The following is an 18,197-nucleotide window of genomic DNA, read 5'->3' as shown; positions in this document are numbered from 1 at the left end:
ACACAGACCATGAAACAAAACTTCCTCCCACCTCACTCCCCCGCTGGCAACAGCTTATCTAAAGTGATCCTCAAGTAGAGCCATTTCCAGCACAAATCCAGGTTTTCTCACCCTTTCCCCCCCGCACACACACATACAAATTCACTCTCCTGCTGGCAACAGCCCATCCCCCTTTGAAACCCCTCTTTATAATGCGCATGATAATCAAGGTGGGTCACCTCCAGCACTAATCCAGGTTTTCTCACCCCCCCACACCCCCCCCCCTTTTTTTTTTTCCAAAAACCACACACACAAACTCATTCTCCTGCTGGCAACAGCTCATCTTACAATGTGCACAGCAATAATCCAAGTTTAACCAGAACGTCTTGGGGGGGGGGGTTTGCAGGAAAAAAACAAGGGGAGACAGGCTACCTTGCATAATGACTTAGCCACTCCCAGTCTCTATTCAAGCCCAAATTAATAGTATCCAATTTGCAAATGAATTCCAATTCAGCAATTCGGCATATATCACATTGGTGGATGCCGTCATGTGCCAGCAATGCCCCTCTGCCATGTACATTGGTCAAACTGGACAGTCTCTACGTAAAAGAATAAATGGACACAAATCAGATGTCAAGAATTATAACATTCATAAACCAGTCGGAGAACACTTCAGTCTCTCTGGTCACGCAATCACAGACATGAGGGTCGCTATCTTAAAGCAAAAAAACTTCAAATCCAGACTCCAGCGAGAAACTGCTGAATTGGAATTCATTTGCAAATTGGATACTATTAATTTGGGCTTGAATAGAGACTGGGAGTGGCTAAGTCATTATGCAAGGTAGCCTGTCTCCCCTTGTTTTTTTTCCTGCAAACCCCCCCCCAAGACGTTCTGGTTAAACTTGGATTATTGCTGTGCACATTGTAAGATGAGCTGTTGCCAGCAGGAGAATGAGTTTGTGTGTGTGGTTTTTGGGAAAAAAAAAAAAGGGGGGGGGGTGGGGGGGTTGAGAAAACCTGGATTAGTGCTGGAGGTGACCCACCTTGATTATCATGCGCATTATAAAGAGGGGTTTCAAAGGGGGATGGGCTGTTGCCAGCAGGAGAGTGAATTTGTATGTGTGTGTGCGGGGGGGGGGGAAGGGTGAGAAAACCTGGATTTGTGCTGGAAATGGCTCTACTTGAGGATCACTTTAGATAAGCTGTTGCCAGCGGGGGAGTGAGGTGGGAGGAAGTTTTGTTTCATGGTCTCTGTGTGTATATAATGTCTTCTGCAGTTTCCACGATATGCTATGCATCCGATGAAGTGAGCTGTAGCTCACGAAAGCTCATGCTCAAATAAACTGGTTAGTCTCTAAGGTGCCACAAGTACTCCTTTTCTTTCTTGATTTTAAACATCTGGTGGGTTTGAATCCTTTTCAGCAGCTGGTGAATTACGAGTGGGTATGTTTTTCTGGACAGGGCACTGACAGGTAAGTTGTCCATGAATGGAAATAGATGTGTAGCTTGCGACATGAGCCATGCTATGACTACTACCAGCCATGTAAGACTCTGGGTGCAAAGGGTAGATCAAAAAGAAGATCAAGACTGTACAGGAATTGTAATAACTCATGCACAAATGTTCACTTTGTCTTTGAGAGAGACAAGGTGGATGAGGTAATATCTTTTATTGAACCAACTTCTGTTGGTGGAAGAGACGAGCTTTTGAGCTACACAGAGCTCTTCTTCAGATTCAAGACCAACAGAAGTTGGACCAATAAAAGATTTAATAATTTTATTAAGATGATGTAGAAGTAAAAAGAAAACAGTACAGAGTTTAAGCATAGAAGTTTCTGGTTATCAGGGAATAAGGTACAGATTATCAAGGGGTGCAAAATTTGGTTTAGGAACAGGTGGCGTAAGGAATACATAATCTGCAATCTCCCCGATTGGGGTAAAATTTTAACGGGTCAAAGTACAGACACTGAGGTATGGGGGTATGTTTTTCATAGATATTTAGGTCAGAAGGGACCATTATGGTCATCTAGTCTGACCTCCTGCACAACGCAGGCCACAGAATTTCACCCACCACTCCTGCAAAAAACCTCACACCTATATCTGTGCTATTGAAGTCCTCAAATCGTAGTTTAAAGACTTCAAGGAGCAGAGAATCCTCCAGCAAGTGACCCATGCCCCATGCTACAGAGGAAGGCGAAAAACCACCAGGGCCTCTTCCAATCTGCCCGGGAGGAAAATTCCTTCCCGACCCCAAATATGGCGATCAGCTAAACCCTGAGCATATGGGCAAGATTCATCAGCCAGATACTACAGAAAATTCTTTCCTGGGTAACTCGGATCCCACCCCATCTAATATCCCATCACAGGCCATTGGGCTTATTTACCATGAATATTTAATTACCAAAACCATGTTATCCCATCAAACCATCTCATCCATAAACTTATCGAGTTTAATCTTAAAGCCAGATAGATCTTTTGCCCCCACTGCTTCCCTTGGAAGGCTATTCCAAAACTTCACTCCTCTGATGGTTAGAAACCTTCGTCTAATTTCTAATCTAAATTTCCTAGTGGCCAGTTTATATCCATTTGTTTTGTGTCCACATTGGTACTGAGCTTAAATAATTCCTCTCCCTCTCCGGTATTTATCCCTCTGATACATTTATAGAGAGCAATCATATTTCCCCTCAACCTTCTTTTAGTTAGGCTAAACAAGCCAAGCTCCTTGAGTCTCCTTTCATAAGACAAGTTTTCCATTCCTTGGATCATCCTAGTAGCCCTTCTCTGTACCTGTTCCAGTTTGAATCCATCCTTCTTAAACATGGGAGACCAGAACTGCACAAAGTATTCCAGGTGAGGTCTCACCAGTGCCTTGTATAACGGTACTAAAACCTCCTTATCCCTACTGGAAATACCTCTCCTGATGCATCCCAAGACCACATTAGCTTTTTTCACGGCCATATCACATTGGCAGCTCATAGTCATCCTATGATCAACCAATACTCCAAGGTCCTTTTCCTCTTCCGTTACTTCTAATTGATGCGTCCCTAGCTTATAACTAAAATTCTTGTTATTAATCCCTAAATGCATGACCTTACAGTTCTCAATATTAAATTTCATCCTATTACTATTACTCCAGTTTACAAGGTCATCCAGATCCTCCTGTAGGATATCCCTGTCCTTCTCTAAATTGGCAATACCTCCCAGCTTTGTATCATCCGCAAACTTTATTAGCACACTCCCACTTTTTGTGCCAAGGTCAGTAATAAAAAGATTAAATAAGATTGGTCCCAAAACCGATCCTTGAGGAACTCCAAGGGTAACCTCCCTCCAGCCTGACAGTTCACCTTTCAGTAGGACCCGTTGTCGTCTCCCCTTTAACCAATTCCTTATCCACCTTTCAATTTTCGTATTGATCCCCATCTTATCCAATTTAAGTAATAATTCCCCATGTGGCACAGTATCAAATGCCTTATTAAAATCTAGGTAAATTAGATCCACTGCGTTTCCTTTGTCTAAAAAAATCTGTTACTTTCTCAAAGAAGGAGATCAGGTTGGTTTGGCACAATCTACCTTTTGTAAAACCATGTTGTATTTTGTCCCATTTACCATTGACTTCAATGTCCTTAACCACCTTAACTACCGTCTCCTTCAAAATTTTTTCCAATTTAAATGTTCAGTGAGTTTATGGTTCCAGTTCGTATGGTCCAATGGAAAAAGTCTCTCAGTCCCTTTCCCATAGTTGATGCACGATGTCGTACCGGCTCACACTTCCTGGTACTGTCGGTGGACGGTGATGTGTTCAATGTAGATGTCCCTGGACCATCGGATGGAGTCCGAGACCATGAGGCGCCACATGAGCCATGCGTAGCGTCGACCGATCCCACAGGTCCGTGGCACACACTCGTTGCAGGGGTCCCAAGCGCCCAGGGCTCAGATGATCAGGGCATCCATCTGCACCTTGTAGCCCTTTGCTCTCAGGGCGTTGGCCAGGGGGGCATATTTTTCCAGCTTACGAGCTTGGGCTTCACGGAAGGCCGGGGTCCTGTTCTCAAAGGAGACCGTGACATCGATGAGGATGATCTTTTTCTGGGCCACGTTGGTGACTACCACGTCAGGTCACAACTGGCTGTCAGTACCAGGGATGGCGCAGTTCACAGCGACCTCCCCCAGGCGCGGTGCGATGGCTTTCACCAGGCGGTTCTGGATGGCGTTGTGGCGCAGCTGCCAGGCTCTGGAGTGGGGCTTGCAGCTGCACAGGACGTGGGGCAGGGTCTCGTTGGCGTAGCCGCACTTCCTGCAACGCTTGTCTCGGTTCCCGTGGCGGACGGCTCCGTTGAGCGGGACGCAGTTGAGCCGGGCACGGTGGATGAACTGTCAGTCGGCGAAACGGGTGAAGCCGCCCCCAGCGAGGAAGTGGTTGCTGGTGTCCCACTTGCTGGTCAGTTCGAAGGCTGTACCCTGGTCCGGTTTACACTTCAGGGTTTCCATGTACAGTGAGTGGATGGCTGCCTTCAGGGTCCTCTCCAGCATGCCCTGGGTGCTCGGGGTGACGATGGTGTTGTCGTCGGACCTGATCTGAAGCACCAGGACTCCCAGCTCCTGGCACTCCTTGCACCACTCCCAGCGGCAGCCAATGCGCTTCCCCAGGCGACGCGTGGCATTGCGAGCACGGGATCACAGTGAAGCGATGTCACGCCCGTCCTGTCCGAATTCGCCATCCAGGGAACCGCTCAGGAAGGTGGCTTCTTTGTTGTGTCATGGAGGGCGTTTGCTGCGATGTTCCTTACCATGGAGTCGGGACACGGCAGCAGACGGAAGGCTTGGGTGATTACCGTGATATCACACAGGTCGCCCATGCGAGGGACATTGGCACCGCCATGCCTGTGGGCGATGTAGACCAGCTCGTTGCTGGCTCTCTGGGGAAGGAACAGCCACTTCTTTGCCAGCTGCCGGACGATCTTGTCTGCCTTGTTGAGGGGTACCTTCGCCATGGTGGATCCCCTTAGGACGAACGAGATGCGGGGGATCAGGAAGGTGTTCAGGGCATTTATCTTCTGCCACGGTGCTAGCAGGGAGGCATCCATCTTGGCGGCATCCTGCAAGATCTTCTTGATGGTGTCCTTGAATGTCTGCCGGACACGGAAATCCGTCGGCGTGCCGAGGTGCTGGTACGCCTGCCCCTCTGCCAGGGGGATGATGAGCTTGCCCTGGATCTGGAACCCTGTCGTCTGCACCAAATCCCTTTCGCTGCTGTCGATGTGGAGAGTTGCGTACTTCTTTGCATTGAAGCGGAGCCCCATCCAATCGGCAGCTCGACTGGTGGCATCTAGCATATGTTGGAGGTTCTCTGGGTCGTCCGCGGTCAGGACCAGGTCATCCGCATAAGCCAGGACGCTCACCCTCTCACAGTGGAGGTTGAAGCCATCTGTGCCATTGGAGATTGCTCATGGCAAGGTTAAAGATGATGGGGCTGAGGGGACAGCCCTGCTTAACTCCGCTCCGGATCAGGATCTCGGCAGTCTCCCCTTCGACCGAGCGAATGGTGGTGCTGCATCCCTCGTACACCTCTCGGATCACACGAAGGAAGTTCTCTGGCATCCCAAACTCCTGGAGTGTGGCAAAGATGTGGTGGTGGGGCATGGACCCAAAGGCATTAGCCAGGTCGAGCCACACTACCATGCACTACCTCCACACCCTTCTGGCCGTTTTGATGGTGGTTTGGAGGACAAAGTTGTGTTTTACTATAACACCCACCTTGTCTCTTCTATATCCTGGGACCAACATGGCTACAACACTGCAAACATTTTGTCTTAGTCATGTTGAGAATTCTCTTGGTTTGGAAAAAATAATGTTTATAGGTTTCCTTGGGAGCCTCTGCTCCAGATTTTCCCCTCTGCTTGGCTAACAGTCCCTTCTTCAACACCATTGGTTTTGGCAGTGACTTATGAACTGCTATGCTGGCTTTGCCAGTAAGGGACAAGGCCCCTCTGCATTCTCAGCTAGCAATTTTTCTAACATTCCCAAACAACTGCATACCTGTTAACTTGGATACACAGGGTATCTGTTTACGATGATTGACTGCTATTCATGGGTGTAACATGCCTTTGTTATAGCTACAGAGTTAGAGCCATTGTTCTTGTCACAAATCACATTAAGGATTTGACCAGAATATGAACCCAAGACTTCTTACACTCAAATCAGATCTCTAGATGATGAGAAACTTGCTGGTCACCAACTAGGTTTTCTTTATTAAGAGAGAGTTACTCACTTTGTGTAGTAATTGAGGTTCTTCAGGATGGGTGTCCCTGTGGATGCTCCACTTTAGGTGAATGTGCGTTCCTTTGCCTGTGATCGGAGAATTTCAGTAGCAGTGCCCCTTTGGGTTACACATGCGTTCTCCCAGACTTGTGCCACTCCTGGGAGCTACATAGTGCGGTGCTACCAGACCGTCCTCAGTTCCTTCTCCACCACAGAGTGTATATATGAACTCCGAAGTAGAGGGAAGGAGAGCAGGTAGCGGCACACCCACAGGGACACCCATCTGGAAGAACCTAAGTTAATGCACAAGGTAAGTAACCCTTTCTTTTTCCAGGAGTGTCCCTGTAGTTTTTGCAGTTCATCAAGCTTGGAACAGATCCTTTAACTTTTGGAAACATCCTATTAGGACAAGGCCCCATGAGATTATTCTGAACCTGCCTGGGGCTCTAGGGGTGTTACCCCACTACAAATAATAGACTAGAAACTGACTTAAAATAGGAATGAAATTGACATTTCCAAGTCACTTTCATAGTATTGCCAACCCCAAATGTTCAAAAATCATGAATCAGGCTCACCAAACAATATGAGATTGGCTTTAAAATAATGAGATTATGCAAAAATAATAGATTTGATGTCCTTTTTATTTAAATTCTGCTTTTTGAGACTTTAGGGTGCACTGGGGTCACATTTTGAAGCGTTCTCCACAGCCACAAAGGCTAGAAACTTCATTTTTCTTTAAGAATGAAGGCTGAAATCATCACATATCACTTGACTCCAGGAGCTGGGACTTTAAGGAAAACAATAATTATCATGAGACTCATTACAAAACCATGAGAGTTGGCAACGCTGCTTTCACTTCTGTTTAAAGGCTAGGTACTTTCCAGAAGTGTCTTAAACACAACACTACAGTGATTGAGTTGCAGTTTTCACAGGAGAATGTTTTAAACGAAACACCAAGAAAATTCCATGTTTTAAAGTTGAGGAAAAAAATTAAGATTTCTGAGGTTTATCAGGGCCACAGCAGGACAGGAAAGGAAAGGAAAATAAACAGGCACAGAAGCTCTGGGCAGCTCTTCCTCTTGAAAGAAAGTTGAAGGGTCAAATCTTCTAGTCCTTAATCCAGAAAAACTTCTATTGCTGTCAGCATCTCCATTCATAGATATTAACATGTGCTCAATAACTATACACTTTGTACTTAAATATCTGAGTCATCTTATCCAGAGTTACACATTTTATATGCATTGGCTCAGGGACTACAGTTTCTGGCATATTCTGAACTGTGGTGAGCACACAGATGGTGCCCAGTGAATAATACAAACCATGACAATAATCATCGACTTTATGGACTCTGTGGATGCAATTTCTGTTCTTTGTTCTGGAATTGGCCTGAATACAGCTGAAACCCTAAGAATTTGAGGTAGAATTACATTTGATACTCATATGAAACTTTCTCATTCCTTTCTTTTCTTAAACGCAGAACAAAAAATGACAAAACAAAATGGTTTTCAATTAAAATCTAAAATTGCACAGCAGCCATTGCTGTACAACCGAGCCCGGGGCACAACATGCTACCCATTGGAGGTTAAGTTCTCTCCTCTCATCTGACTCTGATTCTTTCTGTTTCTTTCTTTCTTCATCATTCCTGACCTCTGTGCTGCTTTTCATACCATCAACCACGACATCCTTCCCAATCACCTCGGACCAATTGCTGGAGTGTGAGAACTGGACTTCTTGGTTTTGCTCCCATCTGAGTCTTCTTTTTTGCAGCTTGCAGCAGAGAGAAAGGCTGGTCCAGTGAGACCAGGGTTCTGCTCCCCGACCCCAATGGGCTTCCTGTATGACCTCAGGTCAGTGCCTTAGGGACAGAGTTTCAAAGGTTTTTAGATACCCAAAGATACAGCTAGGCATCTAGTGGGGTTTACAAAGCACCTAACCTTCTAGGCTCTTTTGAAAACCCCACTAGGTGCCTCAATACCTTTGAAAATCTGGTCTTTAGTCTGTGTCTCTCAGTGCAATGGGAATAACAGCACTGCTCTACCTCACCGAGGGGCTGTGATTTGAGGCGCTCAGATACTATGGTGATGGGGCCACATAAGTACCACAGTAGAGTGGGAACTTCTCTGTACCACTGCTATCCGTTCCCTGAGTTTTGGCCCCTTCTTTTCATCTACCTCCCTCACATCTCCCTCTTTTCGGAATGTAAACTTGGCTCAGAGGGCTTAGCTGTATTCTGAGTCCCCTGCGTTCTCTCTTCAATTACCCCTGCAGGGATTCATCTAACCACTTCACTTCCAGAGCCTTAATTTAATTACCAGCCCTTTCTTATCTTAAACACCCTGCCTCTGCTTGTAAACAAAACACTGACTCCCTGCCCCAGGGCACAAGCTGGGAGAAGCACCTTTCTGCAGAACTCACATTCCACACTAATTTTGTGCAGTTAAGAGCTCTGCCTGGTAGTACACCTCATGTATGAAACTCGGGGGTGGCAGGAGCCTCCCCCCCCCCCCCACCCGCCCTCCCTAATTGGTGCCCCTGACAATATGACAGTACTGGGCCGTGGTAGGCCCCACATGCCCTCCAGACCTGAAGAGCATGTTCCAACTAGAGAGGAAGCTTAAAAGGGAGCAAATCAGCTCCAAAAAGGAAGGTTGGGGAGTAAGACAGACCTATCCTAAGGGCTCTTGAATAAAGGTGCCAAAGAAGACTCCCTGTGAGGAAGAAGACTGCCTGCTGAGCCAGGTTGGAAATGAAGGTTTAGTGCTTTTCTTTTGCTATCCTATATTAGATTTGGAGATGAGAGACAGGCAAATGATAGAAAGTGAGCCAGGAGGCAACTCTGTTATAGGGCCCTGTGTCAGAGCCCAGTGGACTAGGAGGGCCTGGGCTCCCCTACCAACTTCCCTTGTTGCAGGAGGGGCATAAGCCTCATTTCCACCCCACTCCCCTTCTAGTAAGGAGAAGGTAAGGATGTTGAAATCCCTGAGATGAAGCTAAGCCATATACAAGGGTTAAGAACTGGAATGAAAGCCTGGTGAGACTGGAAACTGGGTACACTACCCACTAGGCCACCCAGAACTCTGAAGACTATTAAACTCCCTAGCAACCATTTGAGAAACCTACTACCATTTGGGGCTTTACTCAGTAATGAGGAGATATTTTGAATATGGGAAGGGATTTCTCTCTTACCTCTTTGTTATCTTGCAGTAGTGCAGCTGCATGATACATTATATGACTCTGTTCTAGGCACAGACTGCTTGAAGTACTCCGTATGCTTTAATGTGGAGAGAGTATATGTTGAGAAGGAGGGATGAGAAAGACCCCCTCCCACCGACTACAATTCTTTGAGAGGGTCAACACGCATGTGGACAAGGGGGATCCAGTGGCTATAGTGTACTTAGATTTTCAGAAAGCCTTTGACAAGGTCCCTCACCAAAGGCTCTTAAGCAAAGTAAGCTGTCCTGGGATAAGAGGGAAGGTCCTCTCATGGATTGGTAACTGGTTAAAAGATAGGATACAGATAGGAATAGAGGATAGGAATAAATGGTCAGTTTTCAGAATGGAGAGAGGTAATTAGTGGTGTCCCCCAGGGGACTGTACTGGGACCGGTCCTATTCAATATATTCATAAATGATCTGGAAAAAGGGGTAAAAAGTGAGGTGGCAAAATTGGCAGATGATACAAAAATACTCAAGATAGTTAAGTCCCAGGCAGACTGCGAAGAGCTACAAAAGGATCTCTCAAAACTGGGTGACTGGGCAACAAAATGGCAGATGAAATTCAATGTTGATAAATGCAAATTAATGAGCATTGGAAAACATAATCGCAACAAAACATATACAATGATGGGGTCTAAATTAGCTGTTACCACTCAAGAAAGAGATCTTGGAGTCATTGTGGATCGTTCTCTGAAAACATCCACTCAAAAAAGCTAACAGAATGTTAGGAATCATTAAGAAAGGGATAGATAATAAGACAGAAAATATCATATTGCCTCTATACAAATCCATGGTATGCCCCCACCTTGAATACTGCGTGCAGATATGGTCGTCCCATCTCAAAAAAGATATATTGGAAAGGTTCAGAAAAGGGCAACAAAAATGATTATGGGCATGGAACAGCTTCCATATGAGGAGAGATAAATAAGACTGGGACTTTTCAGCTTGGAAAAGAGACAGCTAAGGGGGGATGAGACTGAGGTCTATAAAATCATGACTGGTGTGGAGAAAGTAAATAAGGTGGTGTTATTTACTCCTTCTCATAACACAAGAACTAGGTGTCACCAAACGAAATTAATAGGCAGCAGATTTAAAACAAACAAAAGGAAGTATTTCTTCATTCAACACACAGTCAACCTGTGGAACTCTTTGCCAGAGGATGTTGTGAAGGCCAAGACTATAACAGGGTTCCAAAAAAACTAGATAAATTCATTGAGGATAGGTCCATCAATGGCTATTAGCCAGTGGACAGGGATGGCGTCTCTAGCCTCTGTTTGTCAGAAGCTAGGAATGGGTGATGGGATGGATCACTTGATGATTACCTGTTTCATTCATTCCCTCTGGGGCACCTGGCATTGGCCACTGGCAGAAGACAGGATACTGGGTTAGATGGACCTTTGATCTCACCCAGTGAGGCCATTCTTATGTTCACCTGATAGGTAGGGAAAAGGGCTCAGAGTCTATCAGCTTACATGGGCTGAAAACCAGACAGACATAATTCCTGTTACTCCTGTGAAGTTCTGCATCAGACTACAATGTAACAGACTTCTCTGTATACCCAGATATTGGGCGGCGGGGCTGGGGGAGCTGGGAGCAGTGAGCCTGATAGAGAGCACAGTGAGAGCTCCTGTGTATGAGAAACGCCCCAGCGAACACTCCTTCAGGGTGGGAAGGCAAAAGAGGAAGACTTTATACCCTCTTTTTTAACCACTTGCTTGTTAACAATATGCGTTGCTGCCTTATGAAGGGGATACTTGCTTTTTGGAACTTGGTCTCTTGTGGGCAAGTTTTGCACACTCCAGAAAGCTGTGAGGAGTTTTCCTCTCCCTTGGAATCCTCATACAACTCATCAAGCTTTCCTACAGTGGAGTCATTGCTTTGGGTGGTGGTCTAGGCCTCTGCATGCCTAAATGACTCAGAGCCCATTGTGCTGGCAAAGGAAGGGTCAGGAGCTTGCAGCAGGAAGACATAACTTGATCTCTGAGGCTCCTCAAAGCTGCCTATAGAAACTCTTAGACTTAGCCTGATGCTTGCAGGGCTTTACTGCTGCTATGGTGGGAGCCAGAGGGAACCCACAAGAGAGGTGGTTGCACTGGAGAAACTAGAGGGCTAGAAACTCAAAACTCTAGTGATTCCTCAATTCTTGAGAGAGAAAGCAAAGGCAGAAATTGAAAGGTAGTAACCACTGCATTAAAACAAGTAAAAATTACAATTATACAACAGAGTGGTGATGAGAAATTGAACCGCCAACTTGTTCCACTGCCAAAGGCAGAAACTCTTGTGGCTTGAGTTGAAGGGTAGGGCTTAGTCCTGGAACCTTCAGCATCAACATTGAACCACCCACAGATTCCACAGGTGAGAGGCATTACCCATTTGTGATGAATGTGAAGAGAAGCTATATGACAGAATATCACACATCTGCCCATTGCAGGGATTTTATACCTTTCTCTGAAATATCTGGTACTGGCCACTGTCAGACAGGATACTGAACCAGCTGGATCTCAGATCTGATCTAGTATAAGGTCTACCAACTCTTGCGATTTTCTCACAAGTAACATGCTTTTGGTTGAGACTGGAGCCAGTCTCACTATGATGCAAGATGTGCCACCCCTTTAGCAAATTTCAGTCCTTACTGGGAGGAAAACACCCTCTGACTGGCTGCCATCCCCAACTTCCCCATTCTCCAATCAGAGCTGCTGCAAGAGTTAGCCATATCTCTCTTTCCCCTTCTCTCAGGTGCCAGAAGAATGGAGGGGTAGAGGAGAGGGAGCAGCTGAGACCATTCTCGTAGGAGAGACAGTGGGGAGGAAACAGGAGAAACATCCTGGCAGCTCAGGATGGTTCTGCTCCCTCTTCCCCTTGCCCCTTCTGCGAACTCTGGGTCAGTCTACTTCCTAATATTCCCCCATCCTCACCTTCCCTGCAACACCAAGCCTAGTAAGAGGGGAATAAGAGGATGGAAAAGCCCCAGTAGAGACTCACACCCTAGCCTTGAGAGAGGGTGCTGAAAAACCCGAGGGGAGGTCAGGGAGCAGAACTGATGTGGGGAATGAGGGGCAGAATTAATTGCTCGACTGCAGGGGATGGGCAGATGTGAGGGTGGGAGATTTAATAGATCAGAATTTTGTGGTTTTAGGGAGAAGCGGGAACTCCGCACCCTCAGGCAACAGGAGCTAAAATCACTGTAATTCATAAATTTGGGAGAGTTGCCAACACTAATTGTCACACACATACAGTAAGGTTGGGCAAGGGGAATTCAAAAAATCAAAGACTAAAACACAATATTTACTTTTAAATCTCATGATGTTGGAAGGCAGGGGGGTTGACTCATGATTTTTTTTTTTTAATTTTGGAGATGGCAATACTGCAGCATGCCAATTCCTATGTGGAGGCAAACCTATGAAAATACTTGTTTTGGTCGTCAAATCTGACCCTATTAGGCTTTGTTATACCTTCTTACCAAAGTATTACTCCAAAAGCAGGAATACTAACAGATAAGAACAAAGATAGGAACAAAGAGGTTTGGTGAATGGACACTCAAATCAGAAAACCAATTTACCCATAAAACAATAAACTGTCTGCCGTATAAAGGGTTTTGGCAAATAGATCTATGTCTTGCTTTTATAAATAAATTTAAAGTTATCCCAACTTTAAGTTAACTCATCATTAGCTACAATATATCAGAGGACCCACACCTATATTTGAACTTTCATACAACAAAAGCCTACGGGCTACAAGACTGTTAATTGGAGAACATATTACAAAGTCAAAATGGAAATGAATGTTAAAATAATTTTCTAACTATAATCTTGTCCTCTCCCGGTCAATGGGGGAGTGGTCCTCACACTATATGTAGCACAATTTCAAAAAAGGAAATACAATAGTTTACCCCTAGAATCTCTGATGTTCTTTTTAGTTCTTCTTTATTCACATGTATTTTATGGGTTTCCATCACTGTAAATACAAGTATATAACTGAGAACAAAATATAATTTTGAAAAAACCTTAGAGGCATCAATTCTATATTCAAGCCATAATATTAAAAAATAGTGTTGTATAATGAACTAAGCACCACCTTGGGAACCAGGAATTCCTGGGTTCTACTCCCAGTTTTGCCACTGACTTGCAATGTGACCCTGAGTAAGTCACAAAGGACAAATTTTTTAAACTTGGGTGCAAAGTTCAGAATTAGGCACATATGTCCATATTTAAGTACCTAGAAAAATGGCTTGATTTTCAGAGGTACGCTTTTCTAGGTACCTAAATATGGATTTGAGTGCCTATCTTTAGGCACCCAAATTTGACAGTTTTGGTCTGAAGCTCTGTTTCTCCATCTGTAAAATGAGGAAAATAGCATTAGAGAAGTGTTGTGAGGATGATATGATGATTATATAGCACTTTAAAGGTGCAATGTTCTATTTAACTATCAAGCATTATAAATCAAACTAGAAAATGCTGTCTGAAAAAATTGTTGAACAATCTTATATTTTACTCACATTTTCTTACCTGCCAAAATTTTTATCAAGGGAAGCTCCAAAGTGCAAAAGAGTTTCCACAAGCCTTGAACCTGTAAGGCAGAACACAAAATCTTTTCAATATAAAAACTTATTTTAATTATGAAATTGGGCCAGGGTGAGATACTGTTATTCACCATGAGTACTACGTGAATCCACAAGTAGTACTATTAAGTAAATGGGACCGAATGTGGAGTGAACTACTACTCTATGTGAATAACAGGATCACAATCTGGCCCATAAACATGTAGTCTTCCTGGGAGAGGTACAATTATGCTAATGATGAGCACGTGTCTCATTCTTCGAAGTGATATATAAAGAGAAATACTCACTGTAATGTAAATTCATATTCATGCTGAGACATTTATATGCACAGATAATAGCATAGAGAATACACTTAAAGTTTGTGGATGATACCAAACTGGGAGGAGTTGCAAACGCTTTGGAGGATAGCATTAAAATTCAAAATGATCTGGACAAACTGGAGAAATGGCCTGAAGTATATAGGATGAAACTCAATAAGGACAAATGCAAAGTACTCCACTTAGGAAGGAACAATCAATCAGTTGCACACATACAAAATGGGAAATGACTACCTAGGAAGGAGTACTGCAGAAAGGGATCTGGGGGTCATAGTGGATCACAAGCTAAATATGAGTCAATAGTACAACACTGTGGGGTAGGGGGGAGAAAACATCATTTTGGGATGTATTAGCAGGAGTGTTGTAAGCAAGACACAAAAAGTAATTTTTCTACTCTATTCCACACTGATTAAGCCTCAACTGGAGAATTGTGTCCAGTTCTGGGTGCCACATTTCAGGAAAGATGTGGACAAATTGGAGAAAGTCCAAAGAAGAGCTACACAATTATTAAAGGTCTAGAAAACAGTACCTTTGAGGGAAGATTGAAAAAACTGGATTTGTTTAGTCTGGAGAAGAGAAGAGTGAGAGGGGAAAATGGTAACCGTTTTCAAGTACATAAAAGGTTGTTAGAAGGAGGAGGGAGAAAAGAGAGTTACCTTTTTGTAACTGTTGTTCTTCTAGATGTGTTGCTTATGTCCATTCCATTGTAGGTGAGTGTGCTCGTCACATGCACTGGTGCCAGAAGTTTTCCCGCAGTGGATGAGGATGAGCTCTGGTGCCCACTGGAGTGGTGCGTGTATGCACCAGTATAAGGGGTGCCGCCAGCTCCCCGCCCCCTCAGTTCTTTCTTGCCAGAAACTCTGACAGTGGGAAAGGAGGGTGGGTCATGGAATGGACATGAACACCACATCTCGAAGAACAACGGTTACGAAAAGGTAAGTGTCTTTTCTTCTTCGAGTGCTTGCTCGTGACCATACCATTGTAGGTGATTCCCAAACAGTACCACTGGAAGCAGGTAGGAGTTCATGGATGTGTTGATTGCAACGCAACTCTGCTGAAGCCAACATAATCTCTGGCCTGCTGAGTGATGGCATAATGCATCGTGAATGTGTGTAGTGAAGACCACATCATGGCCCTGCATATATCCTGGATAGAGACATGCACCAGGAAGACAGCCGAAGATGCCTGCGCCCTAGACAAATGGGCCTTCACAATCAGTGGAGGCACAGCCTGAGCCAACTCGTAACAAGTATGGATGCAGGTGGTAATCCAATTCGAAATTCTCTGAGAGGACACTGGAAGGCCCTTCATCCTGTCAGCTATCACGAAAAAGAGCTGGGTCGATCTGCAGAAGGCTTGGTGTGCTCCAGGTAGAATGCCAGGACATGCTTGACATCCAGAGTGTGCAGCCACCTCTCCTCTTTGGTCGAATGAGGCTTCAGGCAGAACACTGGGAGGAAGATATCCTGGTTGACACGAAAGTGAGACACTACCTTAAGCAGAAAAGCTGGATGGGGCCGCAGCTGGACCTCGTCTTTGTAAAATACCATGTACGGGGACTCTGAAGTGAGGGCTTTAATCTTGGAGACACGCCTTGCCGAGGTAAGCGCTACAAGGAATGCGACCTTCCATAACAGGTCGGAAAGGGAACAAGAAGCCATGGCGGACCCCGTGAGCCTGGAGAGGACAAGGTTAAGGTCCTATTGGGGAACCTGGTCCCATATTGGCGGAAAGAGCCTTTCAAGGCCCTTCAGGAACCTGATCGGCATCTCATGCGAGAATACCGATTTACCCTGAATGTGAGGATGGAAGGCCGGTATGGCTACCAGGTGCTCCTTGATCGAAGAGAAGGCGAGGCCCTGGTGCTTTATGTAGAACAGGTAATCCAGGACGGACTGCAGAGATGACTGGGTCAGGGAGATGTTGCACTCCGACACCCAGCAGGAGAAATGCTTCCACTTTGACAGGTAAATCACTCTAATGGAGGGTTTTCTGCTTTCCAAGAGAACCTGCTATACCTGACTAGAGCAAGCCTGTTCCTCTGGATTCAGCCACCCAGCATCCAAGCTGTGAGGTGGAGAGAGGCAAGGTTTGGATGCAGGAGCTGACTGTAATCCCGCAAGAGTAGGTCTGGGCGGCTGGGAAGTGGCCATGGGGCTGCCACTGCCAGGTCCATGAGCGTGCCAAACCAATGCTGGCAAGGCCATGCCAGGGTAGTGTCAGCAGCGCACTCCACACTGAGCCATGGTGCTAGGAGCATTGTCCGATCTGGTCGGCTCTGAGGCCGGTGCAAGGGCCGACTCCATAAGTAGTGCTCGGAGGCTAATGTCCCGCTCCTTTTTGGTCCGCGGAAGAAGCTCTTGCAGATGCAACACTTGTCGCTAACGTGGATTTCCCCTAAACACTTCAGACAGCTTCTATGGTGATCACTGACTAGCATGGGCTTCTTGCAACAGTCACTGGGGTATGCCCGTCCCTAGGCTAAGTCCCATTTGGAACTAACAAACTATCACTAACTCTACACTAAGGGAACTATAAAACTTTTTAACAACAAAGTTTTTAACAACTATATACAAAAAGTTCACAACTAGGCACAGTTGAGAGGAGTAAGCTTGCCAAGGCAAGGAGACATTCCAGCACCATCACTGGTGGTAAGAAGGAACTGAGGGAGGGGGAGCCGCTGGCGTCCCTTATACCGGTGCATACGTGCGCCACTCCAGAGGGCACCTGAGCCGGTCCCCTATGGATACCACTGAGGAAAAAACTTCCGGTACCAGGGCATGTGGCGAGCACACACACCTACAACGCAATGGACATGAACAAGCACTAGAAGAAGAAAAATTGTCAGTGGTCCTCCAGCCCCATTCCCACAATGCAGTGAACCCTTTTCTGCCTAACCTTTACCCACATCTATAAAAGGTCCCTGTTGCCCTGCTGTCACCACTAGTAGCAAGTTGTGCTGACCACTTGAGAATGATTTTTCACTGCACTCCTTTGATCAGTACAGGTGACCATGGATAATGTTTGGAGAGCAGCCACTTGCTTTGCCAAGCACACAGCAGTCTTGATACATGTGTGGTCAGAGAATACCATCCTCTACGTCTTCTCCTGTACCAGGAAACGTTACAGAGGCTGGAGAAAGTCGTCATTCTCTGGACTCCAGCCCAATGCTAGGAACACATGAAGCACCTGAGGCTCTGTACCGTAGAGCAAAAGGACTCCAACATTCACTCCAGATGGGATCGTCATACGTGCCTTTTCTATGATGAACTGGACAGGGTGCTCTCCAGGGTTCACAGTACAGAGCCTGAAGTGGGTCAGCCCCCTCCTCAACCCTGCCAACCTCATCATCTGACAGGATGCTGATGAGGGCCAGGGCAAGGCAAGGAGGCAGCAAGGGACCATGGAGGAATACCTGAAAGACCCAGATGAAGAGGAGCGTGTCATTTTGCACCTTTACCCAGAGAAGCCAGTTGAGCAAGCCCCCCAATTAGCCTGAGGAGGATCCCGAGGCATGGCAGAAATGAGCACCAAAGACTGGTAAATTACAGTAGACCCCCCACCACCACCTTCCCTGCCAGTATCCCCTCTTGCTCTAATGCGATATACCTGATTTTAAGCCCAGCGCCTGGCTCTGCATCACCCCAAAATGGTCCCCAAGCAGAGGCAGCTATAAAGCAATGATTTTATAGAATTTGTATGAACCACTATTACATATTGGCAGAGGCTATAAAAAAGACTTTTAAACTACCCTTGTGCCTGTACATTTCTCAGCCAGCATGCTGTCAGTGATAGTCCTGGGGCCCTGTGGACCAGCGAAAAGGGAGAGGGCAGGTTTGGAAAGAGCCCAGTTGAGGATAGGACAGTTGTAGA

The 18,197-nt window shown here is 45.8% G+C and overlaps 1 protein-coding gene across 1 annotated transcript in view; it reads right to left on the bottom strand.

Moving 5' to 3' along the window:
- POLN (DNA polymerase nu) overlaps positions 1-18,197 on the bottom strand; it is a 202,798-nt gene that overhangs the window by 114,179 nt on the left and 70,422 nt on the right. Inside the window, exons 8-9 of the mRNA XM_037898583.2 lie at positions 13,955-14,015; positions 13,339-13,403 (exon numbers count right to left, since the gene is read on the bottom strand). Coding sequence (XP_037754511.1) covers positions 13,339-13,403; positions 13,955-14,015 — 126 coding nt within the window. The remainder of the gene's footprint in view (positions 1-13,338; positions 13,404-13,954; positions 14,016-18,197) is intronic.

The sequence above is a fragment of the Chelonia mydas genome, chromosome 4, assembly GCF_015237465.2.
Source record: "Chelonia mydas isolate rCheMyd1 chromosome 4, rCheMyd1.pri.v2, whole genome shotgun sequence".
In the NCBI taxonomy this organism is placed as follows: Eukaryota; Metazoa; Chordata; order Testudines; family Cheloniidae; genus Chelonia; species Chelonia mydas.
This window is presented reverse-complemented; position numbering and strand designations above follow the sequence as displayed.